This window comes from Calliphora vicina, chromosome 1, assembly GCF_958450345.1.
Source record: "Calliphora vicina chromosome 1, idCalVici1.1, whole genome shotgun sequence".
Lineage (NCBI taxonomy): Eukaryota > Metazoa > Arthropoda > Insecta > Diptera > Calliphoridae > Calliphora > Calliphora vicina.
In genome coordinates this window covers 29,808,606-29,832,126 of record NC_088780.1, presented here as the reverse complement: position 1 = coordinate 29,832,126, position 23,521 = coordinate 29,808,606, and the positions used below count along the sequence as shown (strand labels likewise).

The 23,521-nt window shown below is 28.6% G+C and overlaps 1 protein-coding gene across 1 annotated transcript in view; it reads right to left on the bottom strand.

Moving 5' to 3' along the window:
* Positions 1–1,697: 1,697 nt before the first annotated feature.
* The window catches only part of LOC135963097 (protein couch potato-like), a 115,103-nt gene continuing 93,279 nt past the window's right edge, over positions 1,698–23,521 (bottom strand). Inside the window, exons 2-6 of the mRNA XM_065514897.1 lie at positions 17,618–17,695; positions 15,375–15,428; positions 15,216–15,278; positions 9,295–9,439; positions 1,698–1,858 (exon numbers count right to left, since the gene is read on the bottom strand). Of these exons, the coding sequence (XP_065370969.1) occupies positions 1,698–1,858; positions 9,295–9,439; positions 15,216–15,278; positions 15,375–15,428; positions 17,618–17,695 (501 nt within the window). The remainder of the gene's footprint in view (positions 1,859–9,294; positions 9,440–15,215; positions 15,279–15,374; positions 15,429–17,617; positions 17,696–23,521) is intronic.

Below are 23,521 nucleotides of genomic sequence, written 5' to 3'. Positions count from 1 at the left end.
ATGTTTTTATTGCAAATTTTATAGTTTAATAATTGGTTTTTGTTACATTTTTGTAAAATATCAAAAGAGTATTTTTTTAATATCAATTTAGTACTTTTTAGAAAATGTACTTTTTTGGTACTTTACACAAATATTTAAAAATTTGAAAAATTACTCCAAAAACAGTTAATTGTGCTTTAAATTTAATTTTTTTTAAAATCTTAATAATTTTGTAGAGTTTGATATTTTTGTTAAAAAGTACTTTTTCCCAAATGCAGCTTGAAAACTACTAATTGCAAACAATTTTGTATGTTTTTGTAGCACATTTTTAGTTTAATATTTATAGCAAGTACTTTGATTGTATTTTTTTAAATATCAAAAATGTACTTTTGGTACTATTTTTAAATATTGCTTGAAAAGTACTAAAGACAATGAATTTGCAAAATTTATAGTTTAATAATTAAAGTAAAGCTATATTTTTTTATTTTTGTAAAATACCAAAACAGTTCTTGTATAAATATCAATTTAGTACTTTTTAGAAAAGGTACCTTTTTGATAATTTTTTCACAAATATCCCACAACTTAAAAAATACTCCAAAATCAGTTTATTATGCTTTAAAATATCAATAAATATTTTTTTTCTGTAATTTTTATGAATTAGTAGTGTTAGATATTTTTTATTAAAAAGTACTTTTTTAAAGTAGCTTCAAAAGTACTAAAAACTACAAATTTTGTTATTTTAAGTTAAGTTTATTGGAAATTTAAAAATTTAATTTTTTAAATATCATAAAGGTACCTTTTTGGTACTATTTGTAAACAGAAGAGTATTATTTTTATTGTTAAAGTATAGTTGTTTTATTATGCTTGGTACTTTTCGATAAATATACACAATATTGTACTATTAGACCGAAAACAGTTAGCATAAGAAATTTTAAATTTAGGGTCATTTTGAAAAAGTACCAAATTATTAATATTTAGTATTTTTATATGCCTTTAAGATAGATTTTCTTAAACAAAAGTTTCAATGTGTAGCAAAAGATAACATTTTAATTTTGTCTTATATTAATGCCATCCATTTTCTATTATTGCTCTATTATGAATTTATTTCTCCTCATTTCTGAAATTGTATGTGCATTTATTTCGCAAGTAATCTTATATTCTATTTAAATGATTTGTCAACAATAAGTGCAAATTTTTCTTTCATTTAAACAAGTGTATTTAATTTAAAAAATCTGTTTTTTTTACATAAGAAAAAAAAGGATTAAGTTAAACTTACCTAGAGAATACTTCTTTGAGTTCATGTTCTGAAACAAATTGTCCCAGATTGGCTACAAATAAAGTCGAACATGGTGCATTGGCAGCCAAAGGTGGATTATTAGGATGCGTTGCATTATTTGTAGAACCAACTGGGCTCGCTAGAGCGGGACTTGATAAAAAAGGATGATGTGTTGGATGACCACCCGACTGGTGAGCAGCACCAGCAGGACCTGTAGCGGCACCACTAGGTGGTAGACCGGCAGCCGCAGCTGCAGCAGCAGACATATGCATATTAGGATGTATAGCTGTTGTTTGTTGATGATGTTGCGGCATTGTCATTTGAGTCTGTTTTAATACAATTTTTGTTTTGTTTAATACTTGAATAATTTGTTTAAAGTTATTGTTAGTTTTGAGAAACTTACTTGATGCATAGGCTGCTCCATAACTTTGTCTGTATTTAGTCAAAGATAAGAGCGCACTGGCACTTGAGGATGCAGTGCCGGATGTACTAGTGTAGCATGTTGCAGAGCGGCTGCTCCTGGCAATTCAGCTGCTGCAGCCGAATATGCTAACGGATGATGCCATAACTCGGGTCCGCCCGGAAAGAATGGCCCACCCAAATCTACATGTTGGTTATGAGAAAGAAAATAATTGTCTTTTGTTAAAAAACAATCCAAAAAAGAAAAGGGAAATAAAATTTTGATAAATTATCAAGAGTAAAAAGAATGGTATTTTGGTTTTGTTTTTTTTTTTTAAATTTTAATTAAATATTTTTTTATTTTAATTTTTTTTAAAGGAAACACAAAAAATGTTTGGTTAAACACAAATATAAGCGCATTTTTTTCGTATTTTTTTTTTAATTTTTACTTTAGTTTTATTTAAATAAACAACTTTTGAAGACGTTATGGATTTTTTTATGGTTAAAAGATTTAAATTGTTTAAATTATATTATTTACAAAATGTTTAAAGTAGCTGTCTAAGGTCGGAAAAATAAATTGTCGGCAGTCTGTAGGGTTTGAAAATTGAGCAAGAGTTTTGTTTCTAGCAATAGGTAAATATGTTTAGAAGTGTTCTAGGGAGAAGCTTTTTAGCTTTAAGCTTTTTTGTACTGTACTTTAGAAAGTAGTTATTTTACCCACCCGAAGTAATCTAGTGGAGAGTCAATTGTCACTAAGTGTTCCTTAGTAGTCTAGCGTGTAGTATTTTTATTTTTTTTATTTTCTTTCTACTATTAGATATAATCCAGTTTACTTACTACAAAGTATTTACAAAGTTAAGTTCATTATCATTTAACTGCAGAAAATAGTTTTAAAGTAAATAACCGAAAAAAAATTCTGTATTAACCCACGAAAAACCGCGGTTTAGGTTAAAACCGAAAGTATCGTTGAAAACAATTTTATACTTCAGAGATTAATTATATTACTTATGTCAACTAAACAAGAGACTTAGTACGGAAAGTGACACTTTTCTGCCTCTTATTAAATTTATATATGATTTGATAAACAGGTTATTTTATTATCGGTTTAACTATCATTATATTGAACGACTATCGTACGACATAATTTTGGTCCTAGCATTAGTTACAATTTATATATCGTTAAATTATTAGTATAATAATTGCTGAATTCACAACAATTTGTATCGTGTATCTTGTATTAAATACAATTTGTGTTTATTAGTTTGTGAACACCCATTGTATATTGTATGAATGTTTTTGAAAGCGTAGTATGTATAACAAGTAGACCGACTCTCATTTTTTCAAATTACTCTCTCACATATACGGGTACTATGTGTGCTCAGAGAAATTTATAGCTGTAAACCAATACAACTTTTTAAAAACATACAAAATAAAAGTGTATAAGTGTATTTAATTTTTGTATGAAAATTTCCCACAACAAGCTTACACTATTGTATTTGAATTCAATAATACACTCGATACAATGATACAAGGGGTTTTGTGAATTCAGCAAATATTTATTCCCTCGAATAATAAACAAATTTTAAACATTATAACATCCATTATTTGATTGTCCAATTGACTAGTAAAGCTTGTAAAATTACTACAATAAAATGAGTAAGTTTTGATGTAAAATTACAGAAAATACTTAAATATAAGCACAATAGCTTACACAAATTTATTACATATTTTTCACTGCAAAAATACATTCAAAATTAAATATTTTGAATATTGAATATAATAAACATTTTATCTTTATAATTAAATATATGGCGCTTAAAATATAAGTTTTAAACAAAGCCCCATTTTCTTAATCTCTGATTATTTTTTATCGGAGATTTATTTTTTGAAAAGTCTTTGAAATTCTTCAAAAGTTCTGCCGGCAATTGAGCAAATTTGGGATTTGAGAGTGATCAATCCAGCAATATTATCAAAAATATCCAGCTATTTAAAATGGTGATGATAATGAAGAATATGGATCACATCCCCTTATATATTTGTGTACAATACATTTATTTCGTGCAAGACTTTTTTATTAAAAATTTACAAGATCTAAGAATATTGTTTAAAGGATATTCACATTCGGCGACTGCTTATATATATGGGGGATTTCATGTCAAGTGAACCAACTTTTGAAATCGATGTCTTCCGATCGGGATGAAATTTGCACCAAGGTTAGCTCTATTGGATAGTAACTCAGACACAATTTTTCAACAACATCGGTCGAGAACTCTCTGAGTTATAGGGGGTAAAATTTTGACAATTTGGTCAAACAGGGGTTTTTTCTTATCCATGTAACTTATTACCTATTGTTCTTAGCAAAATGTGTTCCAAATAGTATAGATAGCTATTTCTTCGATCTTTCGAAAAAAAATATTTAAAAAAAAAAATAAAAAATTTTTAATATTTTTTTTCCGAAATCAAAAACTTTTTTGACTTTTTTTTAAAATACGCTATTTTTTTTTATTTTTTTTTTTTTCTTAAAATAAAGTTTAGATATTTTCCTTGAACACCTACTTGGTCGCTTAGTGGGATGCGAGTGGGATATCTATCAAAATAAATATTTTGTAACTCAAAACATAAAATTTTTGACTTTTTTTGCAAAATCAAAAACTTTGTTGACTTTTTTTTTTCAAAATGGACCCTTTTTTAATCTTTTTTTTTAGGTCAAACAAAAGCTTAGATATTATCCTTGAAGACCCTTTTGGTCGCTTAGTGGGATGCGAGTGGGATATCTATCAAAATAAATATTTTTTAACTCAAGACTTACAATTTTTGACTTTTTTTTTTGCAAATACGATTTTTTTTCCAAATGGGCCCTTTTTTTAAAATTTTTTTTGTAGTCAAAAGAAAGCTTAGGTCCATTCCTTTAAGATATTTTTAGTCCCTTAGTGGGATGCGAGTAGGATATCTATCAAAATAAATATTTTGTAACGCAAGACATACAATTTTTTAATTTTTTTTTGCAAAATCAAAATTTTTTTCCAATATGGGCCCTTTTTTAATTTTTTTTTTTTGCTCAAAAGAAAGCCTAGGTCCATTCCTTTAAGATATTTTTAGTCCCTTAGTGGGATGCGAGTGGGATATCTATCAAAATAAATATTTTGTAACGCAAGACATACAATTTTTTAATTTTTTTTTGCAAAATCGAAATTTTTTTCCAATATGGGACTTTTTTTTAAAATTTTTTTTTGCTCAAAAGAAAGCTTAGGTCTTTTCCTTTAAGACCTATTTTGTCACTTAGGAAGATGTGAGTAGGATATCTATTAAAATAAAAATGTTGTAACTCAAGACTTACAATTTTTGACTTTTTTTTTTGCAAATACGATTTTTTTTCCAAATGGGCCCTTTTTTTAAAATTTTTTTTGTAGTCAAAAGAAAGCTTAGGTCCATTCCTTTAAGATATTTTAGGTCCCTTAGTGGGATACGAGTGGGATATCTATCAAAATAAATATTTTGTAACTCAAGATATACAATTTTTGATTTTTTGGCAAAATCAAAAACTTTTTTGACTTTTTTTTAAAATGGGCCCTTTTTGTAATTTTTTTTTTTGCTATAAAGAAAGCTTAGGCCTATTCCTTTAAGATGGTTTTGATCGCTTAGTGGGATGCGAGTGGGATATATATCAAAATAAATGTTTTGTAACTCAAGACATACAATTTTTGTGTTAAAACATTTATTTTGATAGATATCCCACTCGCATCCCACTAAGAGACTAAAAATATCTTAAAGGAATGGACCTAGGCTTTCTTTTGAGCAAAAAAAAAAAATTAAAAAAGGGCCCATATTGGAAAAAAATTTTGATTTTGCAAAAAAAAATTAAAAAATTGTATGTCTTGCGTTACAAAATATTTATTTTGATAGATATCCTACTCGCATCCCACTAAGGGACTAAAAATATCTTAAAGGAATGGACCTAAGCTTTCTTTTGACTACAAAAAAAAATTTAAAAAAAGGGCCCATTTGGAAAAAAAATCGTATTTGCAAAAAAAAAAGTCAAAAATTGTAAGTCTTGAGTTAAAAAATATTTATTTTGATAGATATCCCACTCGCATCCCACTAAGCGACCAAAAGGGTCTTCAAGGATAATATCTAAGCTTTTGTTTGACCTAAAAAAAAAGATTAAAAAAGGGTCCATTTTGAAAAAAAAAAGTCAACAAAGTTTTTGATTTTGCAAAAAAAGTCAAAAATTTTATGTTTTGAGTTACAAAATATTTATTTTGATAGATATCCCACTCGCATCCCACTAAGCGACCAAGTAGGTGTTCAAGGAAAATATCTAAACTTTATTTTAAGAAAAAAAAAAAATAAAAAAAATAGCGTATTTTAAAAAAAAGTCAAAAAAGTTTTTGATTTCGGAAAAAAAATATTAAAAATTTTTTATTTTTTTTTTAAATATTTTTTTTCGAAAGATCGAAGAAATAGCTATCTATACTATTTGGAACACATTTTGCTAAGAACAATAGGTAATAAGTTACATGGATAAGAAAAAACCCCTGTTTGACCAAATTGTCAAAATTTTACCCCCTATAACTCAGAGAGTTCTCGACCGATGTTGTTGAAAAATTGTGTCTGAGTTACTATCCAATAGAGCTAACTTTGGTGCAAATTTCATCCCGATCGGAAGACATCGATTTCAAAAGTTGGTTCACTTGACATGAAATCCCCCATATACATCTTTAAAACATCAATTTAGTAGCTTCCTGCAGAGACGTGATCCATATTCTAGATTACCGTTTACATTAAATGAAGGAGGATAATTTACATTACATTATGACCAATCACCATTGTAAATTAACATTATTTCTTATTTCATAACTATGATATCAGAGAACTTAGGCAGAAAGTTTGTTTCTCTTATATCAATAGAGCTGTAAAAATAGTCTTCATATTAAACTAAAACTTAATTGCAAGAAGGCGGTGGTAGATATTATCCAGTGTTACTGATTGCCATGCGGACACTTTACAAAAACTCACTGATCGTGATCACGCATGTTTTATGATGGTCGGTCCAGAATTAGTCATGTCCCCCTCATTTTCGACAATCACATTTATGAGCATAAATCTCTTAAAAAAGTTGTTATCCAACAGAAATAAGTTTCATATAGACATAAATGTCACAACCTAATTTCATGGTGATCTGTCCTAATTGGTCATAGCTCCCATAGTTATAAGGTTCACTTCTTTAACTCGCATAAATTTCTTAAACATTTTAAGTACTTTTTGTGTAAAACTTACATTTAAATACATTATACTGTTACGAATTTCCATTAGCGATTTGAATTTAACGGTCTGTAACGATTTCTTGCAACATTCACGGTGTTTATAAACATTTATATCTTTAGAAACTTTTACTTATCAGCAATAATGATAACACGCAGTTATTAACATTGTTTGTATGTCAACATTGAAATTGAAGCTGTTAAAAGCTCTAGAAATATAACATTCTAGTTTTGTCCGTTAAGACAATTCATATAGACACTGGAAGGAGGATGACGCTGTATATAAATAGTGGCAGCGTTTGCAGTTAGTTTAGTTGATCATAGGCGTTGTTAGAATTAACATCAACTGCCTTACCAGTGTATTCTTATATATTAAAAAGTGTGTAATATAAGTGTGTGTGTATAAACACACAGAGTGATTATTTAAACTGTGGTTGTTTAAACTTCAATAAATAAAGAGTTGTTATAATTTTAAACTACTTAACTGCTTTTATTTGCAATAAAAAGAATTAGGTATATTTAAAGGAAATAAACCACCGTTTTTAAAAGGTAAAAACGTAACAATATGTAATTTTAAAATTAAAATTCCCTTTACATTATAAACATGTTTAAAAATATTCAAAGTTCTTTATTATACCCTTCACCATGAGTGGCTATAGTATATATAAGTTAGTCATTACGTTTGCAATGTCTACATTTTTCATTTGCGTCCCCACAAAGTATGTATATTCTGGATCGTTATAGATAGCGAAGTCGATATAGCTGTATGTCCGTCTGTATCTTGAAATCAATAACAATCACATAATTCTTACATGAATATATCTGGAATTCTTCCGGCACGGTTGGTATTTAAAATCGACCCACTAATGGCTGAGATAAAAGGAAAAAACCGGGACAACCTCGATTTTTGGCCTATTTCTGATCTATATCTGCATTACTAAGTCATTAATATAGACAATATGGATATCCAATGATAGATATTTCAAAGTCTATTTCAACGATGTATATAAGGCTATAGTAAGTTGGACCTTCAATGGGTCAGAATTTTTTTTATACAAAATTTTTTTTTTCAAAAATTCATTTTCCAAAAAAAAAATATTTTAAAAAAATTAAAAAACTATTTAGAAAAAAAAACTTGGAAAAAAAAATTTTAAATTTTGATTACTTAAAAATATTAAAAAAAAAAATGTATTATAAAGTATAATTCAGCACAGCCTAATATAGCTCTTTTACTTGTTTTGTATGTACTTTTGCAGCTAAAAGACTGTAAGACATTTTGATAAACATATGCATTTTCTGTAATTTTACACGAAAACCTACTTTATATTAGTAATTTTACATGAATTTTTTAGGTATGTGAATCCCATTCGTTGATTACATTGGACCAGCTATCTGTTGGTGTCTTTGTAATTTATGTAGTTTCAATTAACTTAACTAGCATCTTAAAATAACTAGTCTAACCCCAAATGCTAGGTAAAATCACTAGTTCGGAGCTGGGTATTTGAACTGGAAATATTGTGCATGTGTCTTAAATCTTTTATATTGTTGTTGTTTTTTTTTTTGGTACATCTATTTCATGTTTGCGTCTCAAGTCTTTTATTTATTATTATTTACTTTCGTTAACTTGATTGATTTTCTTTTGGGGGAAAATTTAGATTTTCTTTTAACTAAAGTGTAGAGAGTGTGTTTGTGTAAGTGTTGAATCAAGTGTTTGTTTTTGTGTAAATTTTTTTATTTTTTTTAAATAGAGTGTCAATAGTGTTGCTGAAGTTGTTTTTGTATTTATTTTTTTTTGTTAAATATTTATTAAAGGTGACAAGGTGATTTATATTGTAGTTTTTTTTTTTGTTCATATTGATCAGATTCAAAGTGCTTACAATATTTAGTAATGCTGAGGAATTGGTTTAGTTGTTTTTTTTTAGTATTATTGAAAGGAGACATGGTTTTATTTTTAAAGATTTCATTATAAATTTTTTTAATAAATAAAAATCTTGGTGCTGGTTTTCTTGTCTTATTTAATTAAGCTGATTTCCAGTAAGATAAATTACAAAAAAAGTAATTTAACAAACATTTAATTATTATTTTTTAATTTAATCTCAACAAAAAGGTTAAAAGTGCGCTTTTTATTTAATAAAAAAAAATGTCAATTATATTTTATGTATCACAAACCAAATATTTTTGTACAGGTTGAATAATAAATAATAAATAAAACTAAAAACTCTACTACATTAAACATTACAAAATTAAAACATAACTAAAAATCAAAAACTAATTTAATTAAGAAAAAAAAAAAAACAACAAAACAAAAGTATAGTAAAGTTTTTTTTGTTTAATTTGTTTTTTTTTTTTGGTTTTTTCTTTTACTTAAAGTTTACTTACGTCCAGTGAGTGGGTGCATCAATGCAGGATGTGAGGCTGTTGTCGCTGTATTGGGCTGTGGTTTGGGTTTGCTCACTTTCGTGTTACTCTTGGCGAATTCCAAGCGTATTGTTTGGGGCATATCGGGATCGAAGCGTACACCCTGCTGTAAATTTAATAATACAGCGGTTTGTTCAGTTTTTAGTGTTTTAAAAATTTGTATTTGTTTTTATTTCAAAAAAAAAAAAATATTGTAATTTAATTGTAAGATATTTTGTATTTTTTATTTTATTTAAATCTGAGAGAGTAAGAAAATTTGGAATATTGTTGGTTTTTCTTTTTCAATGTCTTAACAATTCGCCAAAAATAATTGATTATTTTACTTTGCATTTTGTTGTAGTTGTTGGTGGTGTTTTTTTAACTATTTGGTTGTATAAAAAAAGGTTTCCTTTTTAGGGTTTAATTGGTTGTTAAAGGTTTTATTTTGTAGTGGTCCTTTAGTTTAATTAATTTTTAAAGTGCTTAAGGGTTTTGAAAATTTTGTAAACTAAATTAATAAATTTTTAATACTAAATTAAAAACATATTGTAGTGCTTGAAAACTATGTATGTATGGACAAAATAAAATTTTTGGAAATTTAAAAATTTGTTAAATAAAAAGAAATATTTTTTGTGAGTTTTTTCTAAAAAGTCTCTCAAACTTTTTATGGTTAAACATACATAATCCTAAAAATGTGGGTCTAATTATATAATCTACAAAACAGTTTTTCAAGACACTTTATTCTCTTAAAATTATGATTCATTTGAACAGTGGGACATAGGTTTTTATATAAATAAACTAGGATTTCAAACGTTTTTGAAACTGAGTTTTGTCTAGAAACTTCTCTCGGTATTTTAAAGAGAGTAGAATTGTTTATTGCTAAACATACACAGAGATAACAGATTCGTAGTAGCAACCGAAATTGTTGCTAATCGATTTTTTTGGTTCTATCATCAGAAAGTCAGTTGATAAAGAAGAATTTCGTTTGAAGCAACCAAACTTTTGTTACCCCTTCTAAAATGTTGTACCCACAACTGTAAAATTCGTTCATTAAGACAGAATCATACAATTGGCTACAACTTCGGAATCTGTTTTATCTGAGTACATTAACATAACAATGTGTGTCTTATTTAAATATTCTGCCAAATGTTTTTGGAGGCACTTGATTCTTGATCATGATTTGTTTGAAAATAGGACTTCAACAGTTTTGTTTAGTTGAAAAGGTACTGGGAAATGTGCTTTCTTTTGTTGATGTATTTTTTTTATATATTTGTCTCTCTTCTTCCTACACTGAGAAAATTGTTCTGTTGTGACAACTGAATTTGTTTGTGCTTCAGCTTAATTAACTAATTTGCCAGTTTTGGAGCTGCAAACATTTAAATATTTGCACTTATTATTTTGTTTAACTGATTTATGTTTTTAGAACCAAAAAACTGTATGTCTTAAGACAGTATCCGAATTTTCCAGTTTTGGCAGCCAAAATGTTAATGAATCTTTATTAGCTTATTTCTATTTATAAGGATACAAAAAATTTGTCTTGTAAGTCCTTCAACATTTTATATATTAATTTAAAATAGTTTTTGGAATTTGTTCTCCTCTGCCTTTTCTATGGTCTCGCTAAAGAAATAATTAGTGTCCTCAAATTCACAAAAATTCTGACCTAATATAGCTTGGATCAATAATTGAGAGAGTCTATTTCAGTTTGTTAAAACCTGAAGAAGGAGCACCATGTTAAATTTGATTTTGTATTAAGATCACAGTAACCCAAAATTTATTATATCTGATCTTATGAAGCTTTCTTCATTTGTGGAGAGAGTTTATTAAAATTTATTGAAGTCTGAAGAAGAGGTCATGATTCTGTTAAAGGGGAAAAAGGAGGAATGAGTATTTAGACCAGAGTAAATGAAAAAAATTTTAGTGAGTCAATATTTATTAAACTTTGACTTAATGTATCTCAAATCATTTCTTGAGAGAGAGTTTATCTCAGTTTTTAGAAATCAGAAGAAGAGCTCATGATACTGTTATATGCTAAAAGGAAAACATTTTATTGGCCAATATTAATTGTGATTGACAGTAAATGAAAATATTTTTATTAAACTCTGAGCTGCTCTGAGCTATTGTATTTTCGATTTTTGAGAGAGTTTATTTCAGTTTGTTAAACTTTGTGGAAGAGGCCACGATACTGTTATAGGAAAAGAGTAGAAACTTTTAATAGTCAATGTTGATATTGAGAATTAAGATCAAGGGAAATGAAAACAGTGACCTAATTATGAAATTGTGACCTAATGAGTCTTAGAGCGATTGCTGAGAGATTTTATTACAGTTTGTTGAAGTCGGAAGAAGAGCACATGGAATTGTTATGGGGAGAAAAGAGGTCCTTTTATTAATCGATTTTAATTTTGAGTATTTATAATAGAGTCAATGAAAACAGTTGCAGTAACCCAAAATCTATTTATAATTCTGAGAGTTTATTTCAGTTTATTTTTTTAAATCGCAAAAAGAAGTCACGCTACTGTTATTGAATTTTTTTTATTAGTCCATAGTAATTGTGAGTATTTAGATCAGAGTAGATTACAATATTTGGTAGTGATCTCTACATTATTAAACTTTGACCTAATATATCTCGAATCAATTCTAAAGAGAGTTTCTTCCTGTGTTTTTGAAATCGGAAGAAGAGGCTACAATAGGGAATAAGGTGAACATTTTGAGTATTTGGCTTGGTGTAAATGAAAACATTTAGCCGTGAATCAAAATAAATTAAACTCTAATCTTATGTGTTTGAGATCGTTTATTGAGAGAGTTTATTTTTTTTTAAATCAGAATAATAGGCCCCGATACTGCTATAGGAAAAAAAGGATTCCTTATTAGTCAATTTTGATTGTGAGAATTTAGATCAGATGAAATGAAAACATTTTGCAGTATATAAAACACTGAGCTAATGTATATTAAAACGATTGTTGGGAGAGTTTTTTTCTGTTTATTGAAGTCGAGAGAAAACCTCAATATACTGTTAAAGGATGAAAGGGAGAACCTTTTATTAGTCCATATTAATTTTTAGTTTGTAGAGTAAATGAAAACAGTTTTAAATGCCCCAATCTATTAAACTCTGACTTAATGATTCATAGATCGATTGTTGATATCGTTTATTTCAGTTTGTTAAAGTAGAAAAAATAGGTTATAGGGAAAGAGTGGACCTTTTATTATTCAGTTTATCATTTATAATAAAGAATATTGACAAACTGCTGTTATTTTAAAAGAGTTTTAGAATTTAGGGCGCTGTTTTATTGAGTAGAGATGCAAAATTATACAAAGACAATTTTCGAAATCGGTCGGTCGGTGAAAAACAGGTGCTCAGCTGTTATCCTACTTTAGATTGAGATCTTCAGGCAGATGATGATAACCTTTATACCTTTTAAAACCTTAGAGCTTTCTCAAATCCTTTATTGTAATACAGCTGACACAACCAGCAAATTGCTGAAATTATTTTAGCACAAAAAATTAAAATATTATTTAAATTTATTATTGACAACCTTCTGATATTTGAAAATAGTGTGAGAAATTCAGTTGGTTTGGACAGGAAATCTTTTATTTATTTTTTTCTTATAACACGATCAATCTGTTACCAAAGCCCTAAAAACTTCAGTCGGTGTAAAAAATATGGTGCCAAATGAAGAAAATAAAAATATTTAAAGAGTGACATTTGCTACTACTGCAGGCTCTAGAGAATTAAACCCCTGGCAAATTAACTAAGAACCCAATAAATACAAAAAAGAAACAAAAATTTATAAATGCAGTGATGTTTGAAAGGAAATCATAAGAAAACTTAAACTAATTGATATAATTGTATGTAAATATAGTATAAATGAAAGCAAATATAAAGGTGATTGATTTTTCAATTAAAATAGTAAATTACAGAACCATACATATCCGGTAAAGTGGGCAAGGCAATATAAATATCAGATTTTCATCTAAAAGATATAATATAATAAGATTTTTATCATTTAATTGATATTCTGGTGGGTGCTATACAAAATGCGTGTTTTTTTTGGTTTGTACCGTAGACAGTTTTAAGTTAAATATAATATTTAATACTCTAATAGGGGTCAAAGGGTAACAACAAAGATTCATAATACTCATAATACTCATACTATTTATTGTATAAATTAACCAAATAATGTTTGGAAAGTGTATTATGTGTATAATAAGGAGTGAGATCGAAAAATTCTTAACACACGTTTTTCATTACATTTTTTAACCCAAGTATTATTTGAATTTTTTTTTGATCAAGTTACCTTTGAAAAACATGTCAGTTATTATGTGTAATGTCAATTATATTAATTTTTTTGTTAATCTGATTAAAATGAGTGACCAGAAAAAAGTGCGTACTGAAATTATTAAATATTTTCAACAAAACCCAACTTGGTCTTACAAAAAGTTGGCCAAGCATACAAAGGTCTGCCGTCAAACTGTTTCCAATGTTATTAAACAGTACCGGGAGAACTTGTCAGTTGATAGAAAACCTGGTTCAGGTAGAAGGAATGGTCCACATGATGTTTCTAAAGCCAAAAAAATAGAACGCATTTTCAAAAGAGCTCCCAACACATCCGGTAGGAAAGCAGCCCGGTTAGCTCAGTGCTCGGACTATTTGGTACGAAAAGTTAAAGCTAATGCAGGTTTAAAAACATACAAGGCTCAAAAAGTTCCTGACAGGAACGCTACTAAAAATTTAGAGGCCAAAAACAGAGCACGGAAATTGAAGTCAAGTTTTATAAAAAAATATTCTTGCTGCATAATGGATGACGAAACGTATGTTCTGGCAGATTTTTCGCAACTTCCAGGTCAAAAATTTTATGTTGCTGATGCTCGAGGGAATGTTGAAGAAAAGTTTAGGACCCAAAAGCAGACAAAATTTCCCAGAAAGTTCTTGGTATGGCAAGCAATATGCAGTTGCGGCAAAAGAAGCCACTCATTTGTTACAACGGGCTCTATAAATACCGAAATTTACATCAAGGAATGTTTACAAAAAAGGCTGCTTCCATTCATAAGACTTCATAATGTGTCCACTTATTTTTGGCCTGACTTGGCATCCTGTCACTATGGCAAACAAGCCCTTGAGTGGTACAAGAACAATAATGTGGTATTTGTACCAAGAGAGGCAAATCCTCCAAACTGCCCGGAGCTAAGGCCAGTGGAGAGATATTGGGCTCTTGTTAAAAGAGAATTGAAGAGTACAAAAAAGGTGTCCAAAAGTGTGGTAGATTTTAAACGGAGATGGACTACATGTTCGAGCAAAGTGACAGAAAGCACTATAAAAACGTTAATGGAAGGGTTTCCGAAAAAGGTTCAAAATTTCATCACTAGTGATTAAAACTATAAAAATAATTTTTTTTGTAAATTGTAATAATAATTTCAATCAAATAAAAAAAAAATTAAAGCTGTAAGTTTAGTGGTTTCTTTTTTATAAACATATATGTATGTTAAGAATTTTTCGATCTCACTCCTTATGTAGTTTTGTGTGTGAAGAAAAAGGTGTAGAATTCTTGTTTTTTGAAAACATTCTCGTTAACTGTCAAACATTCAGTTTCAGTTTCATACTATTTTTATATAGTTATTTAGAAAAAAAACAAAATATTGCAAAAGTGTTGTGCCAGTTGGTTTATATTGTTGTTGAATTTGTTTATTGATTTTGATGGGTGTTGTTGTTAAGCTGTTTTTTTCTCTATTAATTTGAATTTTTTTGTTGTTTTCTGAGTCTCTTTTTTTAAAGGAAGTAAAGAGTTTTGTTTTGGTAACGAAATGTTTAAAGGTTATACAAAATAGTTTACAATTTATATTCTTTTATATAGTTTTTTTTCATGTTTACTTAAGTATTATGTTAATTGTTAATAAAAATGAATTATTACCTGTAAATCTTGTTTAGCGGCTTCTGCGCCAGCTCGAGTATGGAATGTTACAAAGCCAACAGGCTGAAGGTAAGAGAGAGAGAGTGCAAAGAAAAAATTTGGATTTTAAATATAAATTTGTATTAGGATTGGGTTTCAGAAGTGCAAGGAAATACTTACCGATGCAGTTTTACCATTTTTACTAGTTACTTTTAATAGAGATCCTTCATAACCCTAAAAAAGATAATGAAAAAATAAGTTTTTTTTAGTATTTCTATTTTAATTTGAGAATTTTTAGTTATTTGTTATATTCTTAATGTGTTTACGCTATTTTCAGCTACTTGAATTGTTTGTATAAAGTCTCCTATAAGTTCGCGCAAGATTTGAATTTGCCGCCATTTGTGCACTAAAATGTTGCCAATCAAAAAATGGTTTGACTGCTGACCGAGAAATTTGTATTTTCCTGGTTAAACTTTATATAAAAAATAACGAATATTTTAATTCTACAAGTTTGAACAAGTTTTTCAAAACAGAGATGGTCAACTTTGACACTGTAGCTCACCTTGTTTTCGAATAGTGTGGTCACAAATATAATTTTCTGAAAGTTTATATCTTCCTGTACGATTTGTTTGTACAACAGTTGGGAATGGGGCCAGGAATTTAGAAAATACAGATTTATTACCTATATTTTTTCAATTGACACTCCTGTGCACATGTTGAGCAACATTATTTTAGGCATATTTCTCCTTGATATTCCCCATTTATTGTTGAAAAATAAATGTATTCGCAATGTGTCACTGACAAAATTTGACCATACTTATTCGAAAATGAGGACCATAGAGTTCTTGCTCCCTAAATTGATGTGGACAAGGTATGCCTTACAGTTCGTGAAACAATTCATGAGATGTTGCGAGAGACATTTCCTTTTCATGTACTCTCTCGTTTCGGTGATCAGGATTAGCCTCCTAGACCATGCTATTCAACACCATTGGATTTATTATTATGGGGTTATTTTAAGTCAAAAGTCTATGCCAACAAGCCCACAAATCCACAACGTCAACGTGACATCAAAGAAATTCAGACACGTGCATCCACAGTGTTCGTTGACAATTTCTACAAAAGAGATATATGAGTCAGCAAAGACAAGGAGGCTATTTGTCCCATGAGCAATTCCATACATAATAGTCTAAAGAAACAAACTGTGTTTTCTATTCAATTCAAATCTTGCGTTAATATTGGGACCGTAAACGTTCTACAAAATTTTGTGACGGTCTGTATCAATCTGTGATATTATGAAGTTTAAATTCGATGTAAAGTTTCATTTGATTATCGCGTCCAAGTCGGGACACAAAAATGTCTTTCACGCCCAAAACACTCAAATAAGTTTTGATATTGAATTTGACACTAAATGTCTTTTCATATGAAAACAATATATCTACGCTCTGTGTTCAATTATATAATGATCGTTTCAAATTGATTTTTAGATTTCCTATAGAGTTTTGCTCTGATCATATAAAGCATCTAGCTATCAATCTCCATAGAATTGAATATAGAGAGTAGAGGGATTTTTTCAAAAGAATTTTTCATAGAATTAAACATAGAAGAGAGATATTTTCATATGATAGTCTACTCTCAATTCAATTCTATTAGGATCATTAAAAATTGCTTTCTAGATTTATAAAAGAGATTTGTTTTGTTCCTATAAGGGATCTAAGAATCAATTTGGAATGATCCTTATATAATTAAAAACAGAGAGAAGAGAGATTTTTTGTATGAATTTGATATAGAATTAAATATAGAAGAGAGATTATATTAAATAATAGTATAACCTCTATTCAATTCTATAAGGATCATTTAAAATTCACTTCTAGATTTCTTGTAGAGTTTTGTTCTGATCCTTTAAGAGATCTAAGGATATATTTGGAAAGATCCTCATAGAATTGAATACAAAGAGAAGAGAAATGTTTTCTTATGAAACTCTACTGTCTCTTCAATTTTATAATGATTGTTCCAAATTGATTTCTATATTACTTATAGAGGTTTGCTCTGTTACTATAAGGGATCTAGTAGGGATCAATTTGGAATGATCTTCACAGAAAATTTTTTTCTATTAAACTTTCTCAGGGTATAATTCACACTTCAATATCAACCTTATTTAAGAGTTTTTAATGAATTTTATATGAACATTTTTTTAGTTTATGCGGGCGTTATGGAACTTTAAAACTATATAAGTTTTTTCATCAAGTTAAAAGAAAAAACAGTAAAAAATTTAATTAAAATTTTCTCTTTTCCAAATAATATGGATAGCGGACAAAATTGATCCCTTAATCCATTACTGGCTTGAAATTAGTCCTGTGATCTCTATTTCCAGATATTAATAACTTATTAATAAATAAATAATTTATTTTTAAGAGCACACTTACCTCATAAGCTCTAAACAATAAATATAGTTCACGTGGCTTAGCATCCATGGGCAAACCACTGACAAACAGGGTGCGAACCTGAAACGAAACAATAATGAAAAAAATACATTAAAATTTAATATAAGATTTTACATTTTCAAAAGCTACTTAATTAAATAAGAAAATTTTTAAAATAAAACACATCAAATCTTTATAATTACGTTACTCTTTATGTCGGAAAGTTTGACTCATTTTTATTTTTATGTATAATGTATGATTATGATGATTAATATTAAAATGTCTATGTGAACACCTAATTAGCGTAACCAACCATGTGAAATGGCAAAATATTTGCATAGTCTAACAAAAAAAAAAAAAAAAAAAAAAGAAGGAAAATAACACACAAGCCAGTGATACTTGAACGTTACAAAAAGTTCATATTCCTTATATTTTGTGGGATAAAGCAAAAATACAAATAACAAAAAACGAGAAAAAGATAAAAATCTCTGGGTTAACAGACTTCAACCCCATGATTAAGCAAAAATCCCGAAAGAAGAAAATTTCTCAACCTCTAACCTGGTTTTACTTTTTTTTTTATCACAAACTCATCATCGTACGAGTGAAAATATGTAGTGTAAATGTTGAACGCAAAAAGAAAAATATCATCATGTTAATGGTAATGAAGCCAAATTGTGAATGAGGTGAAAAATATATATGTACACAGAGAAAACAGATTCGTGCTAGCAACCGAATTTGTTGCCAATCGAATGGTTCTATATTAGTGACCAAATTTTTCAGTTAAAGTTTGGTTGTTTCAACTGAAATTCTCCTTTATCAACTGACTTTCTGTTGTTAGAACTGATAAATTCTATGTGTGCAACCGAATCATTCGATTGACAACAAATTCGGTTGCTATCACGAATCTGTTTTCTCTGTGTAAGTATATGAACTAATATATATATTTATATATATATAAACATATACTTATGTGTATACATAAAGGGTCTTTTATTAAGCATTTGCTATCTTTAAATAGACCTGCAACTTAAGTAGCTTGCACAAGAAAAAGTCTAAGGCGGTCTAATCGCACGATCTCTATCAGAATTTCGAATGTGACAAGAGCTATGTGGCATGTAGCGCCGTCCTATTGAAACCACATGTCGTTGGTTTCCATATCATCCAATTCAGACCAAAAGAAGTTGGTAATAATCGACCGATGACGCCTCCAACCCAAAATCCACACCAATTTTTTCGGGATATATTGGAAGCTCTTGGATCCCATGTGGATTGGTATCGTCCCAAATTCGTCAATTTTATCTTTCGCTGAAGATGATTTTTTGATGAAAATTATGGTCAGTTTCCAACTGTTCCTGGGCCCATTCAGTGAACACAAATTGTTGGTGTTGGACGCTATATTCGTCTATGGTGATTTGCCAAACAAACTAAATAAATAACAGTCAATTCGACAGATATAACTTCAACAATATGACCGCTATAAACGGCGAAAGCCCCTATTGGAACAAATGTGCAAAACTATACGTACTTTAAAACGTGTGTCAAATTACAATTAGAGCTTCTAGCTGGGAGTGATGTTAAAGGTTTTCAAGAACTTATACTTCTCCAACTGAAAAATAACTTCCAAGTAAGCGAAAAAGAAGTAGAATTTCTGAAACTGAAGTTATACTACTCCAACTAGAAAATAACTTCCTAGTAAGCAAAAGAGAAGTAGTATTTCAAAGTTCGGTAGTGCCTGTTGGAAGACCCTTTACATATGTACAAATGTGAACAAATGTAGTACGTAGTACTTTAAAACTTGTGAGTGTCAAATTACAATTAGAGCGTCTAGCTGGGAGTGATGTTAAACTTATATTTCTCCAACTGAAAAATAACAACTTCCAAGTAAGCGAAAAAGAAGTAGAATTTCCGATACTGAAGTTGTACTTCTCTAACTGAAAAATAACTTCCTAGTAAGCGAAATAGAAGTAGTATTTCTAATTCTAAAGTAGTGAAAATAGAATAGAGAGATTCTACATTGATTCCAATTCGAAATGAATCGGAAGTTTTGCTGTTATTATAATGTCATGTAGCTTCAAATGTAGCTGGAATTACTTGTGATTATTTTGTGGAAAAGTACCTGGTTAAAAATATTACCATTGCTAGCGAATTCATTAAGGATATGCGAATTTTTTTCTACCTTTATTTGTTTGTTATCATATTTTTAGAGTGAAGCTACATATTTTCTTTTTTTCTCTCTTTGCTTTTATGTTGAAATGAGTATAAGTTTAACGATTTTTTTTTCACTGCAAGCATTTAAAAAACTTTAGGGGTTGTGGGTCTGCTCAAGAATTAACACGCCAAGGTACCAGGCTATGAAGTTTACTATACATATGTTTTTTTTTTGTTGAGAGCGCGATATTAAAACGTGTTTTATCGTAAAATCTTTTTACGGGGTTTTTGTAATTTCGTAATGTTTGTCACACCCGCATAAACTAAAGAATAAAACAGAAAAGCAAAATGATGACGACATGTTGTTTTTTTTTTTTTAACTGACAAACCTGCTGTTTGTAAATTAGTTGAGAAAATCGTAAAATATTTTTATTTTTATGTTTGAAAAAGAGAAAAATTAACGAGTTCTTATGTCAAATAACTGATTTAAACATGGCTGTAATAGATGGTTTTAAGCTGCTAAAAAAAATTTCAAATATATTATTTACTTGTTGGAGTTTTTTTAATTTTTTTTGGAGAAATTGCAATAATTTTAATGTGATTTCCTTTTAAATGCTTGTAAAAGTTGTAAGAGTTTTGTTTCTAAACAGTATTTTATTATGGTTTTATATTTGGTAAAACCTTTTCTAAAACGAAAAAAAAAAGTTTGACAGCTTAGGGTTAGTAAAAAATGCAGCATTGCATGAACACTATTTAAAAAATAATGAAAGTATGGCAGTTGGAAAATTTTGCACGAAATAGGTTTGGAATTTTGATTTAGTCTCGTCAACTGAGAATAGAGTAATTGAAAAATTCAGAGACTGGATCGAATGGCTCTCCAAAAATAAGCCATTAAAAAGTCATTACAGAAGCACTGCTTGAGAGTGTTGTTCAAATGCCAACAGTATCAATTATGAGCAGGGATTGTAATGGTTATAAGTGATATCAAAAAATGTTATTTTATAACAGTTATTTTGTGACTTTAAAAATAAAAATCCACCTAAAACAGTTATTTTCCCACGTAAAAATAAAAGTTCACACAAAACTCTTAAAAAAACTCATTTGAGGAAAAATATAAGTCATTTGAAGAGTTTTATTTTTCCAGTCAGAAAATAAAACTCACTTTAAATAAATTGACACCTAAAACTTGCCGCTGGTCAGATCATTATAATTTGTAAAACCCCTTGCATTGCAATAGAATAATTTTTCATTAAAATGAAATCAAGTGGGATTTTAATTTGTTATTGTTTGATTCCTATTATCAAATTGTTGTTGTTTTTTTGTCTTAAACAAATAAATTATTAAAAACATTATATCAGATTGACTCAATAAAGAAAGATAATGAAAAAGGAGAAAATAAACGAAAAGAGTTTTATTTCCTGATGGGAAAAATAAAACTCCTCGAATAACTTTTATTTTATGACTGAAAAAATAAAGCCTTTTAATGAGTTTTTTTTTCTGATGGAAAAAATAAAAGTCCTCAAATTAGATTTTTTTATGACGGCTATTTAAAACTCCTTTTTTAAGTGTTTCATGCGAACTTTAATTTCCTTGGTAGGCGTTCATATTGTTCAGGTTACGATGATTTTCGTCAAACAACCCGAATGTGAACAAAAGAGCGTAAAAATACAAACAATGCATTCAGTTTCTTGATGTTGTTTTTACCCAAAAGAGCGCACAAAATTAAATGCCTCTTTTTGCCTACCAATGTTTTATTTTTACGTTGAAAAATAACTGTTAACTGTGGAGTTGAGAGGATAGATTCTAAAAGAGCAAGTCATTACGAATCTATTGGTAAATAACAGCATAGGTCTCCGTTGACTCTAACATAGAGATTTTTTTATTTAAAATTTTCTGAGCTCTCAATTTGCTATATTTTTTTTAAACATTCCTTGTCCAATTTCCCTCTAATTAAAACACAAAAATGCTAAATTCTACACAACGCAAAAATTACATTTTCCTTAGATATGGATCATTACTAATACTGCAAGTAAAAGGTTAGTGTTCCTCAAGTGGTTTCTTAGGTAATTGAATTAATTTTTTTTGTTTCACTAACTATGTTTTGCTTCAAATATTTTGTTTAAATATATTTATTTCTTTTTGCACTACAAAGAAGACCACAAGCACTTGTTACAAGTTGCTGAAGCGCAGCATTTTTATTAACGCTAATTACGTTAGTTATGCTTAAAGCATAATGAGGTGGCTAAAACAGCTTAAAACTTCAAAACAAAACAGAAATTAAAAAGGCAGCAACAAAATATAAACAATTTAGCAAGACGTTTTAGCTATTTAGGATTATGTGGAAAATAAATAAAAGGGAATGTAACAGAAGAAATCTTAAAAACAACCAAAACTTAATTGCAATAACTGAGATACTATTTGCATAAGAAAATAGGGAAAAATAAAAGAAATTATTATATAAATAATTATGCTTAGTATATTTGCTTAAGTTGGTTTATAATTAAAGGGTTTTAAGCTAAATAAGTTTTAAATATTCTTAACAGAAATGCTATAAAAACTAATTTTTTGTTGTCTATTTAATAGTTTCTTTTTCTTTTTTAAACATACAACGAAAACCACAAAATCCTACAAGTACACAGTAATTAAATTGCCCGGCAACATTGTACTTATAAATAATTTTTGTTTTGTTTCATTTAGTAGAAGAACAGCTCTAAAAAAAATATGATTTATGATCATTGTTTTGTAGAATAATACCTTTTGTAAATAGAAAACAAAACCAACAATAGCAATAGAAAAATATGAAAAAAAAAACAATTTAATTCAATATTGTTTTATACACTTGCTTGACTTATTTTATGGTCAACACAATACATAAAAAATGTACTTGTACCGGCATGCAGCAACATGTTTAAACAAGACAATATTCTAGTAATTGAAATATATACATATGTATGTCTGTATATGTTGCAACACACACACATTGAAATATTTACACTTTTACACATATTAGAATTAGAAACCTTTATTGTTTGTTATTCTAACACTAGACTGGTTTGTGGTTTTTAAGTCTCGGTGTTTTGTGTCTCACTCTCTCTCTCTGTCTCTCCCTGGAGATTGTAAGATCCATTAGTAACAAAAATACACACAAAAGTGATAGTACTCGCATAGTACCGACCACCTGAGTGGTTATTTAATAGTACAAGTATGATTTACCTTAAAGCTGTTTGCAAAAAATATTAAATAATAATAAAATGTAACACAAAAGACTGTAATATAATAAAATTGTAATTTTCGGTTGAGGTATTAAAGCGTAAAAACTTTTCAAGTTATATACGATTTTGTAAGCACTTAGTTTTGGTGAATATGTTTGTGAATAAGCTGATTTTGAACTGGTAATTATAATTTGGTAATAATGGGGGATAGGAAAGGTAATAATAGTAGTAATAGTGAAACCAACACTACTATAGCTTAGGTTACAGCAGAAATAGTAGCAAAGTAATAGCTAAAGTAGTAACTATAATACTAGAAGTATTACATATAGTAGCAGCAGTTGAAATATAGCAGCATGTAAGTTTAATTTTTGGTAATAGGGGTTTGCCCCTAATAACTAAAAATAATGGTAGTAGCAAAAGTTGTAGCTATCACTAGAAGTATTAAAATGTCATAGCAGTAGTTGAATAGCAGAAAGTAAGCATAAATTTTGAATGCTTATTATTTTATCTGGTTTAGGAAAGTAAATATATTTTCTACTTGGATCCA